The sequence below is a fragment of the Myxine glutinosa genome, chromosome 5 (genome assembly GCF_964187855.1).
Source record: "Myxine glutinosa chromosome 5, kmMyxGlut1.1, whole genome shotgun sequence".
NCBI classification, from domain to species: domain Eukaryota; kingdom Metazoa; phylum Chordata; class Myxini; order Myxiniformes; family Myxinidae; genus Myxine; species Myxine glutinosa.
In genome coordinates this window covers 203,324,420-203,343,211 of record NC_136265.1, presented here as the reverse complement: position 1 = coordinate 203,343,211, position 18,792 = coordinate 203,324,420, and the positions used below count along the sequence as shown (strand labels likewise).

Sequence of the window (18,792 nt, the reverse complement as noted above, 5' to 3'; positions counted from 1 at the left end):
TTAATATTGTGTGAGTTTGAATACAATAATTGGTTTTGTATCAATTGCTTGGTGTGGTTCTACCATTGCTCATTGGGTACACCCACATAATAGCACATCTTTCTGCCCTGAATCCTTTCGGGGCTCGGAGGTACACCGTGACCGGGGTTTGGGGAGGAGCATGTAACAAGAGCAGCAATGAAGGCTGGAAAGGGTGGAAATGCGAATGGTTTGGTGGATGTGCGGAGTATCGTTGAGAGAGAGGAAGACAAATAATGAATTGCGAAATATGATGGGAATAGAGCCTGTGATTGATGCTGTGAAGAGGAACAGGTTGAGATGGTTTGGTCATGTGTTGAGGAAGGATGAAAGTGACTGGTTGAGAAGAGTGATGGAAATGAATGTAGAAGGAAGTAGAGGACGGGGAAGACCGAGAAAGACTTGGCTAAAGATGGTGGAAGAAGAAATGCGGGTAAGGGGGTTAACAAGGAAAGATGCAGAAAATAGGGCAAAATGGAGAAGATTGTCATGGGGCCCGCAAGGCTAACCCCGCTCGAGTAGGGGAAATGGCTTTAAAATGCATATTGTTGTTGTGAATTTGTTTTATACCGTGTACACCTTCCCCCATCCCCCAGCCCTCTCCCTTCCACAGATCTGACGATGTCACCTGGTCTCTAATGTTGTTGTCCTTGTGTGCTTCCCCCCCCTCTCTCTCTATATTGTCTCCCACTCCCTTTATTACATGTTTTATGTGCACGTTTATGATTTTGTTGAATGTTAGCTCTTACATGATCTTGGATACAAAAAAGAAAGTGTCTTTTTTAATCCCACGTTTTCTTTCAGTGCCATGGCGTAGAAATACGAGCTTCAAGAACTCCATGCTGCACCCACTGCCTGGAGTGTGGATTTCATCAACAAATGGACGACTTGGAAACCAGATGGGTGCATATGCAGCACTTTATGGACTTGCACAAATGAATGGACGTCAAGCGTATCTGTCAGTTAATTCAGCCAATGAACTGGGAGAAATTTTTCAGCTGACACTACCGAGGTTACCTGAGAACGAGAACAAGGATTTTAACAATTTCTTGCTCCATGATTGGATGGAGGAATCGTATGAACATATCTCCCCAATGCGTGTTCATTTGACAGGGTATCCAAACTCCTGGACATTCTATGACCGCTACCGCGATGCAATTCTTCGGGAATTCACATTCCGCCCGGTGATTCGTGAAACAGCAGACACATTCCTCAGGAGTGTTGCAGCAAAAAGCAGTAGCCAACTCTCAGGTGCTAATATGACTTTTGTAGGTGTGCATGTACGAAGAGGAGACTACGTGAGGGTTATGCCAAATGTATGGAAAGGTGTCGTAGCAGATGCACAATACTTAATCAAGGCAATGACGCACATGCGCGGGCGCCACCCTGACTCTGTGTTTGTGGTGGCGAGTGATGATGTAACGTGGTGTCGTCAAAACATCAACGTATCACGAGGAGATGTGTACTTTGCAGCTGATGGCATCCCTAACGCAAGCGCAGGACAGGACCTTGCAGTCCTGGCGGCCTGTAATCACACCATAATGACAATTGGAACTTTTGGGTTTTGGGCTGGGTACCTATCAGGTGGTGATGTCATATACCTGGACAAATATGTCCTGCCAAATTCACCATTTTTGAAAGTTTTTCGGTATGAAGCTTTTTACCTCCCTCATTGGAAAGGTATCCCAGCCAATTCATCAGCTCTCAAAAATGATTGAAGTGCAGTATTGCATATTCAGGTTCTTGTGATCACCCGGATGAACTTGAGTCAAATTCTCGATTTATTTATTTTAATACAACAACGAGCCTCATGGAAGAGCAAAGTTTAACTTTTGGTGACATCATGTTGTGTTCACCACCATCATCTGTGCCTTTATGCTTGTGTTCTGGTTGATCGAGGGATTTACAGTACTAGGATAGTGGGAAGAAGGATGAGCGGGTTATATACAGTTGCTTTTTGAATAAACAGAATTGACTGGGAATCGGACACTTCGGACGTCTTTTCTTCCACACTAAAAACTGACAGTGGCAGCCATGAGCTATGTTGACTTCCATGAAGTTTAACGGGTGTCTCATCTGGGTTTGATTCCCGACCTGCCTTTCAACTGTCGGATTAGTGGGTTTTTTTCCTCTACATAGTCGAGGCTTGCAGAAGTGATTGAATTAGTACAATGAATGGGCATCCTGAACAAACAACGATTTTTTGCTCTGACCTACAAAAGGACATGGCAACAGTGGTTTATTATAGGAAAAAAAAAAACTATCTAACAGAAAACGATGATCACGTATCAGTGCGTTAGAATCCCAACAATCGCAGATTCGCACTTTGCAGAACCCAACTATTCGAGGTATAGAAAATGTGAACTGTTTCTACCTTCACGGGTCCTCGTGCTCCAGATACTCACGGTTTATGTTGGCACACATAATCCCCCCACCACCATCTCGCACAAACATCTCCCATAAACAATGGTCACACTGCCCCCCTCCTCCATCTACCTACAATTCCCTTACTGATAATCCCCTACCCACAATCCCCTGCACGGGTCAGTCTGCACAGCGTGTCCTGGGTATTACTCGTTGTTCTTCTGCCGCAGTCTTGACCTGCTGTGATTCCTCGAGCTCATGAACTTTTGTGCTCATTGTTTCAAATCGACCATGGGTCTTAAGCATAGGAGTCATGCAGGAGATGCATCTACTCCCAAGAGGGAGAAAAAGTGTTGAGCTTGAGCCAGAAAGTGGAGCTGCTTAACCAATTAGAAAGGGGTGAGAGTGCGGCCTCTGTGAGCAGATGTTATGGTGTGAACGAGTCCACTGTTCGGGACATGAAGAAAAACGAGAAGGCGATTTGTGAAAGTGTCATAGGTAGCGCAGCACCCAGTGCCAAAGTCGTTACACAGACCAAGGACATCCATATTGAGAAAATTGAGAAGGCATTGAATGCATGGCTTGAGGACAATGTGCAGAAAAAGTTCCTTTAAGTGGACCTATCATTTGTGAAAAGGCAAAGCGCATGTATGGTCATCTGGTTAGTGAGGGTGGTGTTGATAATACAAGTGGTGCGGCTGGTGATGTGGGTGGTGCTGCTATTATGAGTGAAGCAAGCATGAGCGATGCGGGTACAAGTGGCCTCAGCCCCTTTCAAGCTAGATGAGGGATGGTTTGACCGCTTCAAGAAGTGCTACAACCTCCACAATGTGAAGATCACAGGTGAGCGTACCTCAGCAGACCATGAGGCAGCTGCAACTTTCCCCGCTCAACCCGCACAGCTGATTGCAGAGAAGGGCTATCTACAAGAGCAGTTCTTAAATGCTGACGAGAAGAAACACTGGGAGAAAATTCCCACAGGAACTTTCATCTCCAAGTCAGAGAGGACAGCATCGGGGTTCAAGGCTGCAAAGGCCGGGTATCTCTTCTCCTCTGCGCCAATGCCAAACGGGACTGCATGATGAAGCCAATGATGCGGCACCGTACCCTGAACACGCGTGCCCTCAATGACAAAAACAAACACACTCTGCCCGCATTTTGAGGGCCAACACAAAGGCATGGGTAACAACTGCCATATTCATGGATTGGTTCCATAACTGTTTTGTCCCTCAAGTGGAGAGGTACCTGGCAGAAAAGGACCTCGACTTCAAGGTCTTCCTCGTGGACAACACCCTAGACCACCCAGAGGAGCTGAAGGTGGCCCATCCCAATGTGGAAATCAACTTCCTTCCACCCAACACCACCTTCCTAATCCAACCACAAGATCAAGGGGTAGTTGCCACTTTCAAAACTTATACCCGCCGCACCTTCCATCGCATCTTGGAGGCTATGGAGTTCGACCCCGAACTTAGCGTCAGGAAATGTTGGCAGGACTTCAACATAGCCCACTGCATCAGCTCCATCAAACATGCCTAAAACAGAATATTATGTCGGTAGGGTAAAGCAATATCTAGAGTCAGGTAGATCTGAATAGGTAACATGCTTTGACTGTCGCGATAGGGAATCTACCTGTAATAAGTGCCATGTGTAGTCCGGTTTGTTGGGTTAAGATGTATACCTGTGAACATACCATGATGTTCGAGTGTTAGATAGTGTAGGGATTAAGAATAAACCCCTGTGTGTCACAACTGGTAATCAAACCTTTGTCCCTTATGGCAATGCACACCAACATAGACACTTGGACAGGCCCTTAGCGCAACATTAAAGAATTCCCTTCCCTGACAAGGACTTTGGAAGAGAACAGGCAAGAGGCCAGTTCGGGGCACCGCCGCATGGGCCGCATCACCGCAGGCCGCATGGGCCGCAACCAGCTACACCTCTGGCAGGCCTAGGAAAATAGAGTGCCACGAGCTATCACCACGCTACAGGCCTGTGATTGGTCGGCGCGGTGGGCGTGAACCTTCAGCCAACGAGTGCGGGAGGCGCGAAGCTGGAAGGTTCGGTGGAGGGCGCTGGTTGGTGGCGCGCCAAGGCTGACGTCACCGCCGCAAGGTTATATGAGGGCGCGCCGAACGACATTTGCGGTCTTGCACATCCGGCTCTTCTTGCTTGCGCAGCATGTCTGTCTTGCACATCGAGCAGTTCTCTCTTGCGCAGCACGTCCCTGTGGCCCTCTTGCATGTCCAGCTCGAACCCTTGTGCTTTCTGGTTGTCTCGGTGTGTTAGAAGCTCTGCGCTTCCCTGCTTGGTCTTGGGAGGTCCCTGGTGGTCATTGGCTCGACAACTGCGTGGTGCTCGGAGCGATGCTCGGTGCTTTGGAGCTTAGAGTGGTGCATGGACCTAGTGGTGTGCAATCGATTGGAGCTTGGAGCGAGGCCTGGTGGCGGGCGAGCGGGGCCGAACGGAGCCGTGTTTGGACGGCAGACAATACAAGATGACAGACAAGAAAAGGCCGCACCCATGGAACATTTTGCATGACACGACGAGACAATTATTTTAGTAATTCATTCCTGTGTCCTGTTGTTGAGTCTGGTGTGTGGGATCCCAATATAGGATTTAGTTTAATTGATTGCCGTCGCGTTTCATTGTATCGGGTCCGTGAATAAATCTCTATTTTTGTACATGAAATCTTGTGGTTGTTCGGTTCATTAATTTCCCTGCAGGATCGAAGCCGTGGTCGGCACGCTCCAGGTAAGTGCTTTTGCCGCAGCTTTCCACTTCCCTTTCTCTTCCCGCACTGCATAAGTAAAATCCGTGTTTGGTCGTCGCCTCAAGTAAGTCCGTTTTGGTCCATCCACGAGCCCTGGTATTAACCGAAGGGTCCGCGCGACAATATCTTCACGTTCTTGTGTTAAATATGAGAAACAACCACATATAATCTGTGTTGGCTAATAAGTCATAACTTGAGTTTCTGCCTGTTTTTGCGTTACAAGAAGAAGATTTGAGTCAAATCCCAGTCCGGAGATGCATTTTTTCAACATATATTCCCCACTGCATTTCCATCTTCTTCTCATATATAAACCAACATCACCAAAAAAATTCCTTTTAAAGGATAATAAATGATATATAAATACAACCCATAACATTTGTAAACTAAAACGACACTTCGACGTCACGACGTCAACAGATATGCATCCGCCCACATTATGACATCATTAAAATACTTGTACCAAGTTTGATTTCAATCCATTCAGCTGTTCTCAAGTTATCACATCTTTACCTGACATGACCTGTGACATTTGACCTCGGGACCCCAAAATCTAATCAGTTAATCATTACTTCATTATACATGCCTGTACCAAGTTGGAATTAGATCACTTCAGCCATTCTCAAGTTATAGACCCATTGCAGACTTCGACCTTTGACCACTTGACCCCAAAATCTAATCGGTTCATCTTTACATCATTCTACATAACTAATACACACGCTCATTACGGGAGCGGCAGGGGGGGGGGGGGGGGGGAAGTCATGTTATTATCCTTATTATTATTATTGCCAATTATTATTACGATTACTTATGTTAGATTAGGTCATTGAAAGGATCAGACCATGCATGACATTATAACAAGTTAGATGAGGTCATTGAAAGGATCAGAACATGCATGACAATATAACATGTTAGATCAGGTCATTGAAAGGATCAGACCATGCATGACAATATAACATGTTAGATCAGGTTATTGAAAGGATCAGAACATGCATGATATTATACCATGTTAGATCAGGTCATTGATAGGATCAGAACATGCATGATATTGTTACGTTTGTGGGGGGTAGACAATGAATACCTCAGTCCAGGTAGAAGTGTATAGATTACCATGCTCCGTATGTCATGAAGAAGAAGAAACCTGTAACTTAATTCAGCTCCGTGTGTTCTGATTAAGTGTGACGTGTGGCCATACGGAGGGTGGCTCTTGTGCTATGCAGCTTAGGGAATAAGAATAAATCCCCCAATCCATCCTACCTCTTGTGATCTGACTTTTGTGGTTATAATAAATCGGCCTGCGATAAGATGAGGGTTGTCAGGAAACGAACTCAGGCACATTACAGCACAAGCCCGACAGATACTCAGCACATTTGCCAATTGGCAAAAGGGGCCCGTCCCAAAGGGAAAGATTGGTCATGGTCATGGACTGGAGAGGTGTGGCGTGGGGATTGGTTTGAGTGTGACGTCAGCGAAAAGAGGGTAAGGTGCGTTTCTCCCTCTCTCTCTTTTTCTCTCTCTCTCGGGTCATGGAGGTGTTGGTGAAAGGCGGACATATTTGCGTGCTCTCGTTTTCTGGGTTTGGTGGTGAGCGGTTGTCTCCCGGGACATTTTCTCTTTCTTAACTTCCACTCATCCTCTGCCTTTGGTGGTGAACGCTCACGATTACCTATCTCTCTCTCTGCTTTGGGATTTCACGGTAAGCGGTCGGAGTTCATAGCGCTCCTGCACGAGGGGAATTCATTGACGAGCACGTGAACATTTTGTAGCACTCTTGCGCTGGCGACATTGGAAGTCTGGACGATCGGGAGGACGAGCGCGGCTGAGTGAACGAGGGCATGCAGAGGCCCTTTTCCCCGCCAAGGCCGGTGCCGTGTCCGGATTGCACGCTTGGGGCATGGACGACTCCTACGAGGTTCAAGAGCAGCTCGGAGCTAAGTGCCCACAAAAATAACAAGCATTTAATTTCACCTTTATTTTTCCCTCTGTGTGAATTCGAGTCTGTATGGGGACAACCCGTTTAGGAATCTTATTTTGCCGTGTTATATTCTGTTACCAGCAATTTCTTTAATAAAGCCGGTATTTTTGTACATTTAAATTCCGTGTCAGGTTGAGTTAATTTTCACAGGTTCGCACAAGTCGGGTGGAAGCCGTCCAGGTAAGTTCGTCATGCTCCTTTCCCTTGCGTGTAAAGAATACCGTCATCATTGGATTGCATGCCTTTAAAGCTCGTTTGGTCATCCGTGTCTGACCTTTTGTCCGACCTTTGGCCTTTGACCTCGTGAGCCCAAAATCTAACCAGTTCATCTTTACCTCATTATATACATACCTGCGCCAACTTTGACTAAGATCCCTTCAGCCATTCTCAAGTTATCATGGTAACGAAAACCTATCATGGATGGATGGACGGACGGACAGACAACCTGAAAACATAATGCCTCCAGCGACTTTGTCAATGGAGGCATAACTAGACAGTATTCATAGAACACTTAAACCACGCAGTCAACTTGATGCGAGCCAACTCTTCTGTTTTTTTAAGGCTTTTTTTTTATCCAACATGGCTGCCAGACCCCATGACCAATGACATTATAAATTTACATTCTCTAATATAATTGCTGTGTAGTGCACACTCAAGAAATTTAAAACTGATCGGACTAAGCGTTGTCCTTGTCGGAAAAAATATATATACAGTGGAACCTTGACTTATGAGTTTAATTCGTTCTGTGACCGAGCTCGTAACTCAATTTGCTCGTTTCTCAAATCAAATTTCCCCATTAAAATGCATTGAAATGCTATTAATCCGTTCCAGCCCCCAAAAAACCACACCAATTTTTTTTGTTACGTGTTTTTAAATAAGAAAAATGTACTTTATAAATAACAAATAATGTATAAACAAGCACGACCTCGTATATACTGTACATAATAAAAGAGAATGTAAAGAAATAAACTGGTTTTATTAAGTGTATTTACCTTGAAGATCAGACGAAGATGCTGGCGGAGGTAGAGGAGATAACTTTTGCCTTTTTCGCCACACTTTCCTCGCTTTCACTTGCAGGGCGTTTCAAGAAAAACCTGTCCAACGAGGTTTGTTTCTTCCTCCCTTTCAAAATGTTTCGAAAATGAGTGAGGCAAGTGTCGTTACACAGCGCCAACGCACGACCTGTTGCAACTTTTTCAGGGTGTTTCTTTTCAATAAACTCTGAAATTTTCTCCCACATTCCCAACATTTCCTTAATCTCACTTGTAGCGATAACCACCTCCGCCTCTGGCTCCTCCGCGTTAATTTCCTGCAAAACCTCCGTCTTCTGCTGCTGCTGTAGCTTCTTTAATTCCTCCGTTGTCAGTTCCTCGTTGTGCTTCTCGACGAGGTCGTTAACGTCTTCTTCATTCACTTGCAGGCCCATGGACTTTCCGAGGGACACAATCTCCTCCACCACTAACACTTCAGGTTCGAATCCTTCAAAGTCCCTTTCGGACACAACCTCAGGCCACAGCTTCTTCCATGCAGAGTTTAAGGTGCTCCTTGTAACACCCTGCCAGGCCATGTCGATAATTCTGAGGCAGGTCACGATATTGTAGTGATCCTTCCAGAACTCTCGAAGGGTGAGGTTTGTGCTCTCCGTAACCTCAAAGCAGCGCCGGAACAGGTGCTTGGTGAAGAGCTTTTTGAAATTTGAAATCACCTGCTGGTCCATGGGCTGCAGGATAGGGGTGGTGTTGGCTGGAAGGTAGAGGACCTTAATGAACTTAAATTCTTCAAGGGTGTCGTCTTCGAGGTTTGGTGGGTGTGCGGGAGCATTGTCAAGGACGAGAAGGGCTTGCAGGGGTAGGTTATTTTCCAAAAGGTACTTCTTGATGGCAGGACCAATGACCAGGTTTACCCACTCCACAAAGAACTGCCTGGTGACCCACGCCTTTGCGTTTGCTCTCCACATAACCTGCAGTTTTTCTTTAAGTATCCTATGAGACTTAAAGGCTCTGGGGTTTTCAGAGTGATAGACGAGTAGCGGCTTAATCTTGCAGTCACCACTCGCATTCGCGCACAGTGCAAGGGTTAACCTATCCTTCATGGGTTTGTGGCCTGGCATGCTCTTCTCCTCTGCCGTTATATACGTCCTCCTCGGCATCTTTTTCCAGAAGAGCCCTGTCTCGTCACAGTTGAAGATTTGCTGGGGGATGTATCCTTCAGCTTCTATCAGTTTGGCAAAAGTTATAATAAAATCTTCAGCTGCCTTCACATCCGAGCTTGCTGCCTCACCATGCCTGACGAAGGAGTGAATGCCGGTCCTCTTCTTAAAATTATCAAACCATCCCCGACTGGCTTTGAATGACTCTTCCGATGCCTCGTCCGTTGATGTTCCCGCCGTCTGCTGCACCAAATCCCCGTAAATGTCTCGGGCCTTCTCACAGATGATGCTCTCGGTCATGGTATCTCCTGCGAGCTGCTTCTCCGTCAACCACACAAACAACAACTTCTCCATCTCTTCATGGATAGAGGTCCGGAGCTTTGAAATAATCGTAACGCCCTTGGCTGGCGTTATAGCCTTTATCGACTCCTTCTGCTTCAAAATCGTACATATCGTAGAAGTACTACGATCGTACTGCCTCGCCAAGTCGACAACACGCACACCTCGCTCATGTTGTTCGACGATTGCGTGTTTTATAGCCAAGCACATCATCCTCTTCTTCTTCTCAGCACTGCCCTTGGCACTCAATTTCTTAGGACCCATGGTTAAAACTAAGAAATTTTCCAAAATAACCAAAATGCGAAAACAAAACAGCAGCGATATACGGCAGAGATACTGTACTTGCACGGCAAGATAACCACGTGACCGGAACCCACCTGGTGGGGGGTGGCGTAAGCTCCAAAATAACCAAAATGCGAAAACAAAACAGCAGCGATATACGGCAGAGATACTGTACTTGCACGGCAAGATAACCACGTGACCGGAACCCACCTGGTGGGGGGTGGCGTAAGCTCCAAAATAACCAAAATGCGAAAACAAAACAGCAGCGATATACGGCAGAGATACTGTACTTGCACGGCAAGATAACCACGTGACCGGAACCCACCTGGTGGGGGGTGGCGTAAGCTCCAAAATAACCAAAATGCGAAAACAAAACAGCAGCGATATACGGCAGAGATACTTGCACGGCAAGATAACCACGTGACCGGAACCCACCTGGTGGCGGGTGGCGTAAGCTCGTAACTCGGATCTCGGCTCGCATCTCAAAGCAATAAACCGCCCGAGCGACGGCTCGTATCTCGGAAAACTCATAAGTTGGTGCACTCGTAAGTCAAGGTTCCACTGTATTAGGAAATATAGGAGAAATCTCATTGTACTTAAGTAGGGAGACTGTAGCTTAAGATTGTTTATGTGTCTTCACACGAGGGGTGAAGCAGTGATAATTAGTTCGGGACTAAGTAAGGTGAGTTTTCCCTAGTATGTGATTTTCCCTCTGTAATTTTCCCTTTACGTTTTGCTGACAAGGCTGGCCATAAAAATCTCCATTCAACCACAACAACCGTCTACTGCAAGCCAGGCACGTTCCCGGACACTAAATTCCACCTTAATGGACCTCAAAGTCAGGCCCCGCCCAGTAGAGGCGGAGAGTCAGTGGGCGGTCAAGAAAGGCCGTGAGGCCATGCCAGTAGAGGAAAAATGTTGTTCCTGGACCACCCTCATTTCCCCATTCACTTACATGTAAATTTTCCTCTCCCCCCCCACTTTTCTTCATTTCCCCTTAACACCTCTATTCCTACCCCCTTGGTCTTTAAGGACCTTTTAACCCTTTATCTTTTATCTTAAATAAAAGATAACCTTCTTTACTCCAACCTTTTACTCTTAATATCAATGATCAATGTTGTCTAGTAGACCACTCAGAACAACAATCCTACAAATATTTGTTTATGTGTAGGAAATAATTTAATTCTCCTACAACTTCCATCACCATCTAATAAATTAACAAAGAAGATGTTTGAGTTTGGTTCTTTATCAAGATATTTTAACTGAGCTAAGATAAAATGATGAACCTCCCTCAAAGTTCTTGTTTGAGCGCCTCCAGTGCTACACACCATTTTAAAATTAAAGTATATATTTTCCTGACAACCATCAAAGTTTTCCGTCCACTCAAAAATATTTCCATCTTTTTCACCCAACTCACCGGTATTTAAATTAATTCTCTTATTTGTTTTGTGAACTTTTTTACCTGTTGCCTTTTAAATAAGTCTTACTTGATATTTTTCACATTCGTTATGTTTTCCATTTATTTACCAAGGTGGATTACACCGCCACTCTTTAGTCTGGTTTATACTTGGTTCTATCATTTATATAATAGTAAAAAAGGTGGCGGTAGCCTGTTAAAATCCCTAACCCCCCCCCCCCCCCCCTTTTTAACTTATCACTTATATATATTTTAACACTTATAACCATAAGGGAGACGATCAAATCCATTTCCTAAAATAAACCTCTTATCATCAAAAGCCCCCAATGCTTTCTTATTCACCTCTTCTGAATATAATTGATGTTTATAACTTCTTATTGAATTAATCTTTCTAAACTCTTCTTTCTTTGTTGTTAAACAATTATAATAATTTTCAAAGTTTATTGTTTCTTTAATGACATTTTTCTTTACACCTTTTAACTTCTTATCAGTCTTTTCAACATTATTCACAATGTATTTATAAGCATAGGCCTTTGACCTCAATCCCACAAATTCACTCATAACACTTCCTCCCAATTCATCCTTGAACTTTCCTATCACCTTTTTATTTTTAGAAGAGAACAACTCACTCTCTGGACTGTAATTACTTGTGTCATAGATATTAATGTCCTCTTTCATGTCTGAATAAACATCGTCAGTAGTAGTTTTCAAAATAAAACTATCTGTATCCATATAAAGTAGATTAACATCATTTTGATATTTCTTCCTCAAGTTATTGTGAAAGTAATAATACATTAATGACTTTGATAAATCAAGAATTGATGTTCCAATATAAATCGGTTTGTCCATTTCAATACTCTCTTTGACCAAATGGATCGTAAAAAAGTTCTCAGTAAAGATCTCAGCTCTTAAAAAACTCGGTCTGTTAATTAATTTTGATGCTTGTTCCCAAGATGTTGCGAGTCTGATATTTTGTCTTTTCCTCACATTCTCCATGGTCTTACCAAAGACCGCATTATTCATCAATTTATTAAAGTCTTTCTCAAAATCTGTTTTTGACTCTGTTCTTCTTTGTGTATTAAAATCAATGTACCCCTTTAGCCAATGACTTTGATTGAACTTTAGGACCCTATGGATCTTCTCTACTCCTAGACCTTTTGATAAATATTGTCGCAAATTTCTTGGGTGTAGAACATAATTTTTCTTGTCATAAAATGTAGTAAGTAATTTTTCTGTTGATTCACCTATATCAAACGATCGTTGATAAATCACTCAACCATTCTTTCTTTGGACTTTCTTTCTCACAAGCAAATGGAAGATCTTTATGTTTATTATGAAGTTCTTCGGGATATTTAAAATCGACCTCAAAATAATAACCAACCTTTGAATCATCCAATTCTTTTTGTGTAGAGATACATACATCTTGTAAAACCTTTTTGTAGTCTTTTTCCTTTACCCATCTAAGTTTTCCATAAGGAAGAGCCTGAGACATTGCCCAGCCATACAGGTTGTTCGCATCATAGTACATCAAGTAAGAACTCTCTTTCGTTGAATCATAATTTGGAAGATATTTGTTATTTGCTCTTGCGTATCTGCTTGAGCAGACTTGTGAAATTGCTCCTCTTTTAGCCTTTTCAATCATCAAAAGCATATCGACATCGGATATCAAATCCAAAGCTTGTTTTGTCATTTTCAACATCGCACTCCAAGCCAATCCAAGCGCTGTGAAATAGTGAACAGGATCCAATCCATATCCAGCACGACAAACAGCAGATCTAAAAACCTCAAACACGTCAGTCAATAAAAGCACATCAGTTTTGAGATACAAATCATGATACTCACCAAGATTCTTGATGTTGTATTTTTCCCAAACATTTTGTGCATGTACATAATCTTTATCAGATATATGACTGTTATTTAATTTGTTATAGAAATTTTCTTTTGAAGGAAGTTGTGTTTCATTGAATCTCTCAAATGAGTCCATATAATCATAGGGGTAAATTCCCTTTTGTGTTACTAAATCTTTGTCTGAGAAATACTCAGAAAGACATGGAAACTCTTTTAGATTTTGAACCAAGTTAGCCAATGGACTTGCCATGAATTTAAATGTATCAAGAAATCTGATATGAGTTATAGGAGATGTATGAATTGTTTTTGTGAATGAAATGTATTTCTGATCCGTGTTTGGAATTGCTGAAATGTCTCCAGATGTCTTTGAAAGTTCATTAATAAATAGATGCATATCATAATGAGCGTTGTTATGAAGAAAGACAGGAATGAAAGAGGGGAGTTTATAATTAATATCACAACTTTGATGAGCCGGACCTCTATATTTACCAGTGAGATGACAATGATCTCTAACCTTTAGGCCTTCACCAATTTTCTCCTCACAAATATGACAGATTGTTTTTTCTAAATTCCCTTTTCTCTTCACTTATCAAGGACATTGGTTTATTGGTTTCTCTCATTATCTTGGTTAATCGAACACAGTCTTTTTCTAGTCGTTTCACAAACTCCTCTGGGGTATTTGAGCCTCTATACTCCTCTACCTTGTTATATTCATCACCAACGGATGATTTGATATAATAACAAAAACCACAAGGAGTATGTTTTTGATATTTATTTGTGTATGATTGTTTTGGATCTGGAGAAGCAGTATCTATTTTTTCTAGAATACTTTCAAAATCAGCATATATTACAAATGGATGTTTGATCGTTTTCTTTTCATCTTTGAATGTGATCTTTGAGCCTTCTTTTGGCATATTGATTACCGTTGATTTATGATCACCACAATAATTTGAATGTTTATCTAATCTTTCTTGTGTATGGAAGAAGTTAAGACAGCGCATACAAATATATATTTTATTTGTTCTTTTACATACTTGTGGTTTTATTAATTTTGTAATATCTTTGATGTATGTATAATGTGAATTTTCCTCTGAATTAAAATGTAGAAGATTAATATGAGTTTGATCTTTTTTATAATTTTCAGAAATCTGTAAAACCAGAACGTTGTTTGTTTCTGTTAGACCATAAACATTAACTGATAAATTATTCGTCTTTTCAAATTTAGGAATATCATTTAAAGTCATTGGAAAATTTAAATCTTTTGTATTCAATGTATTCTCATATTTTTTATGATGAGATACTCTTTCAACATGACTATCTTGTGGATGTAGATGTGCTAGAATAGACCAGAGAAAACATTTATCGTCTTTATTTTTGATATTGATAACTGCTTTTCTATTTTTGATAACACTAGGTAAATCAATGTAAGAAGAAGCTTTTCGAGGATCTGATTTAAGAATATGAATGTCAATGAAAATAATTTTTCCTATATTGAATCCACTTCCTACGATTGAATTATCCACATCTTGCTCTTGTTTAATAAGTTCATCATAGACTCCCGTTGTTTTAAAATCTTGATATGATGATATAAAGTATGGCTCAGTTTTCATGTATGGTGTATCTATAACTCCTCCATCTTTTGACATTTCTAATTTTACTCCCACATAGAATTTAAATGATTTCATTTATTTTAGTGTTTTTTCCATCAACGTTTGAACAGCAGGTTTAACTATTTCTACAGCATCAACTATAGACTTTGGTTCGGGAGGTTTGAAGTTAAAGACTTGTTTTAATATGTCCTTTGAAAGCGCCATCAGCGTTTTTAGTTGTGATGAAATTTGATAAATGTAGATTTGTTTTAAGATGTATTTCGAAGCTTTTCTTGAGGATATTTTAATTACAGACAGAACAGTGTTTTGTTTCTTTCTGAAAAGGAGCTAGTAGGTGAAGTAGATTAAATGTGTGTTTGTTAGTTTTAAGGTGTCTTTTGTATTGTTTATATTCTTGTTCGCAAACGTTGCAATAAACCATATTTATATAGCAAAATTATACTTAAAGTAAAACACCTTTATAGAGGCTTTTTTAAAGATGAAACTATACTTAAAGTAAAACACCTTTTTACAGGTATACTGAAAGTAAAGTGCTTTTTAATCACTAAACTCAACACTAAAATCATCATCAATACCATCACAAAATTCAACAATAAAATCATCATCAATAAAGCTACCATCACAAAATTCAACAATAAAATCATCATCAATAAAGCTACCATCACAAAATTCAACAATAAAATCATCATCAATAAAGATACTCTCATACGAGTACACAGTATCACTATCACTCAATGAATCACTATCACCCAATGAAATAGTAAAATCTTCTGAATCCAATGAAATAGTAAAATCTTCCGGGTTCATTGAAATACTATCACTCAATGAATCACTATCATCACTATCATCCAAGTATAATGTAATAGTAAATCTTCTGAGTCCATTGAAATACTATCACTCAATGAATCACTAAAATCTTCGCGACTGCACATATTTAATTCGTAGAAAAAACCTTACCATCTATATCAATATGCTTTCTTTCATTAATGGATTCAATCTCTACATTTTTAATATCGAAAGTTATCTTAAAATAATCTCTAATTATCATAGAACGAAATGACATTTCACCAGAAATATTAACATCATTCATTTTACTTAGATCTACACACTTTGGATTATTAACGAAAATACAAATTTCTCCACGTGTATTGTTGATGGTCTTATCATTTATTTTAAAAGCCCTACTCATATCGCGTCCGATCACTTTTTCAAGCTTTGAATAAATTGCCGGGAGTAGAGGAGAAACCTTTGTTAGATATACTTTAATAGATGTCTTTCCAGGCATAATTAGAGCTCTTCCTTTAAATGAAATAGAGGGGCTTATGTTATTTTCCATTATAGGTTTTATCCAATAATTTCCATATTTATCTTTGTTCAATTTAACATCTTTGACATATTTTTCTATATCTTTCACCGAAGTAGAAATTGATTGAAATTTGTCTTTTGTGTTTTGAAACATTGTATTTATTAGCTAAAAAAAACTTGCGTTTAGTTTAAGTAAAAATTTACTGTTTAAATATGATAAATTCTGAAGGAGACTTAGAATTTCCAGACTCTCCATATGATAATTTAGAAATCTGCCACCGTTCTGATAGAATAGGGCTTAATAATGAGGGTTCATATAAACAATGTATTTTCTGTGATTTAATTTTAATTATTAATGAAAAGAAATATAAAAAAGAACATAATAATTTTAAGATTACAGCTAAAATGAATTACTCTACAAGATTAATAAGAGAGATGAATGTTAAGCATTATGATGATAATATACCATTTCTTACAAGGGAAGAGACTATTTGTATTGAGGAAATGTATAAGGGTTTAATGATGTTTATTATTCAAAATAATTTTAATGGAAATGTTAATACAAGATACTATATAAATAAAATAATCGATTATTTTGAAATTAAACCTGAACTCAGGAAAAAATATAGAGTTGCTAAAAAAGCTCCAAAAAAGTTAGATCTCCTTTTTTCAAAATATATAAATGAATGATTTTTTACCAGTTTGGGAAAATAAGATAAAATGGAATAACCATAAAAATCTTCCAAATTCATTGAGATGTCAAATAGTTGGTTCAAGCGGATGCGGAAAAACCTGTTTGCTTTTAAAGATGCTCCTTGGTCCTAATTTTTTAGATTATGATAATTTAATAATTTTTATGAAGTCAAGTTTTCAACCTGAGTATCAACTACTCTCACAGGGTTTTAATGTGGGTCTTAAAAAGGAAGACATTATCGGTTTATTTAAACTTCAAAACAAACTAAATCATTATAATATTGAAGATATAATACAATTATTTTGTGATACACAGAAATCAAAACCGAAACCAAAACCCATAACTTGTATTCTCAGTGATAATACGGATGATATACCTTCACCCCAAGATTTAGATAAATCAAAAAAGAATCTTGTTATCTTTGATGATTGTGTTAATGAGAGAAACCAAACAGTGATGGACAGCTACTATACAAGAGGGAGACATTCTTCTTGTAATTGTATTTATCTTAGTCAGTCATATTTTCAACTCCCTCGGCGCTCAATAAGAAACAATGCTAATACTTTCATTATATTTAAGTTAAATTCAATAGATACAAATAATTTTTGGAGAGATAATTGTTCTACATTATGTAGTAAGAAGGAATTTGAAAATTATATGAAACACACGATTGGAAAATATAAATATATTGTTGTGAAACAAGATGAGATATTAAAGGATATATTTTTATTTTAAAGATAATTACATATATAAATGACAACAATTACTTATTATTAATCTTGTGGGTAAATCTGCTTCTGGAAAGAACTTTCATAAATCTAAACTCTTGAATAGTAAAAATGAAAAGATTGTAAGTTTTTTTTTTTTAAACACCCTATGATTCGTTTTGTAGGTACTACAACCAGAGCAATGCGACCAGGAGAAGTAGAAGGTGAAGATTATTACTACATTTCAATGGAGGAACATATGCGATTGGGTCCATCCAGCATTTTCGATTCTGGAGAGGAGGGATAATCGGGCCGAAGTTCCAGGCGCCATCTCGGTGCGGAGCCTTCCGGTCTCCGGCACGATGACCCAACCTCCCCCGGTCGGAGCACCGCGCCCGCCAGGGGGCGAAGGTCCGACCTGGCCTTCCTCCCCTGGAATTGTGCTGTTTTCCCCTTGCGCCACGGCACGGCACAGACCATACAGGGCGGGGCCCTGCCCGAATCGTGCACGCTGCTGCGGCAAGGATCCCCGCAGCACACAAAGTGCACCACGCCCCGAGAGCTCGCGTCGGCTATACGTCGGCCTAAACGCTGCCCCGGTCTGCATCGATGCCCGAGTCGCATTCTCACATCCACACGCGACCCATTCTACACTCACACATCGAGGCGCTCCAGCGCCTCTCGTACATCCCATGCATCCCGTTATCACACTCTCTCGCGCACACTCTTCCATTCCACAGTCAGGTGCACACCACTCAGGCGCACTCACGCCGCTCTCACACTCCATTAGTACACATCCTCGTGCACACCCTGGCACTCTCATACCACTTACGCACTCCGTTACACACTCTGTAACACCCACAGGTGTGCACTCCTGCACACACCCAATCATCACCACACACCCTCGCGCACATGCTTGCGCACACTCCTCCGTTACGTACTTCGTAACTCCCATGGGTGTGCACTCTATTGCACACCCAATCATCCGCTCCGGTGTGCACTCCCGCACACTCTCCACGGCCAACTCACACTCTGTGTCGCACTCTCCACACATACACTCTGTTGTGCATTCATTCTCACTCTCTGTTTCATACTCGCGCTCCGGCGCCGTCTGCACACGCGTGCCATTCACCTTCACACAGTGCACCACGGACATTCCACAAGCGCCCGGGTGACGTCGGGATCCCAAGCGCGCGAAAAATCTTTTCGCGCCAAACACTTTCGCGCCAAACCTTTTCATGCCATACACAGCCATACTTACCTTCGGGACCCTTTTCCGCAGCAGCGCCTGCAAATTCTCATTGGGGTTAGAAAGCA

The 18,792-nt window shown here is 41.1% G+C and overlaps 1 protein-coding gene across 1 annotated transcript in view; it reads left to right on the top strand.

Moving 5' to 3' along the window:
- The window catches only part of LOC144888215 (galactoside alpha-(1,2)-fucosyltransferase 2-like), a 142,096-nt gene extending 136,309 nt beyond the window's left edge, over positions 1-5,787 (top strand). Inside the window, exon 2 of the mRNA XM_078779377.1 lies at positions 823-5,787. Coding sequence (XP_078635503.1) covers positions 823-1,736 — 914 coding nt within the window. The 3' untranslated portion in view covers positions 1,737-5,787. The remainder of the gene's footprint in view (positions 1-822) is intronic.
- Positions 5,788-18,792: the final 13,005 nt, after the last annotated feature.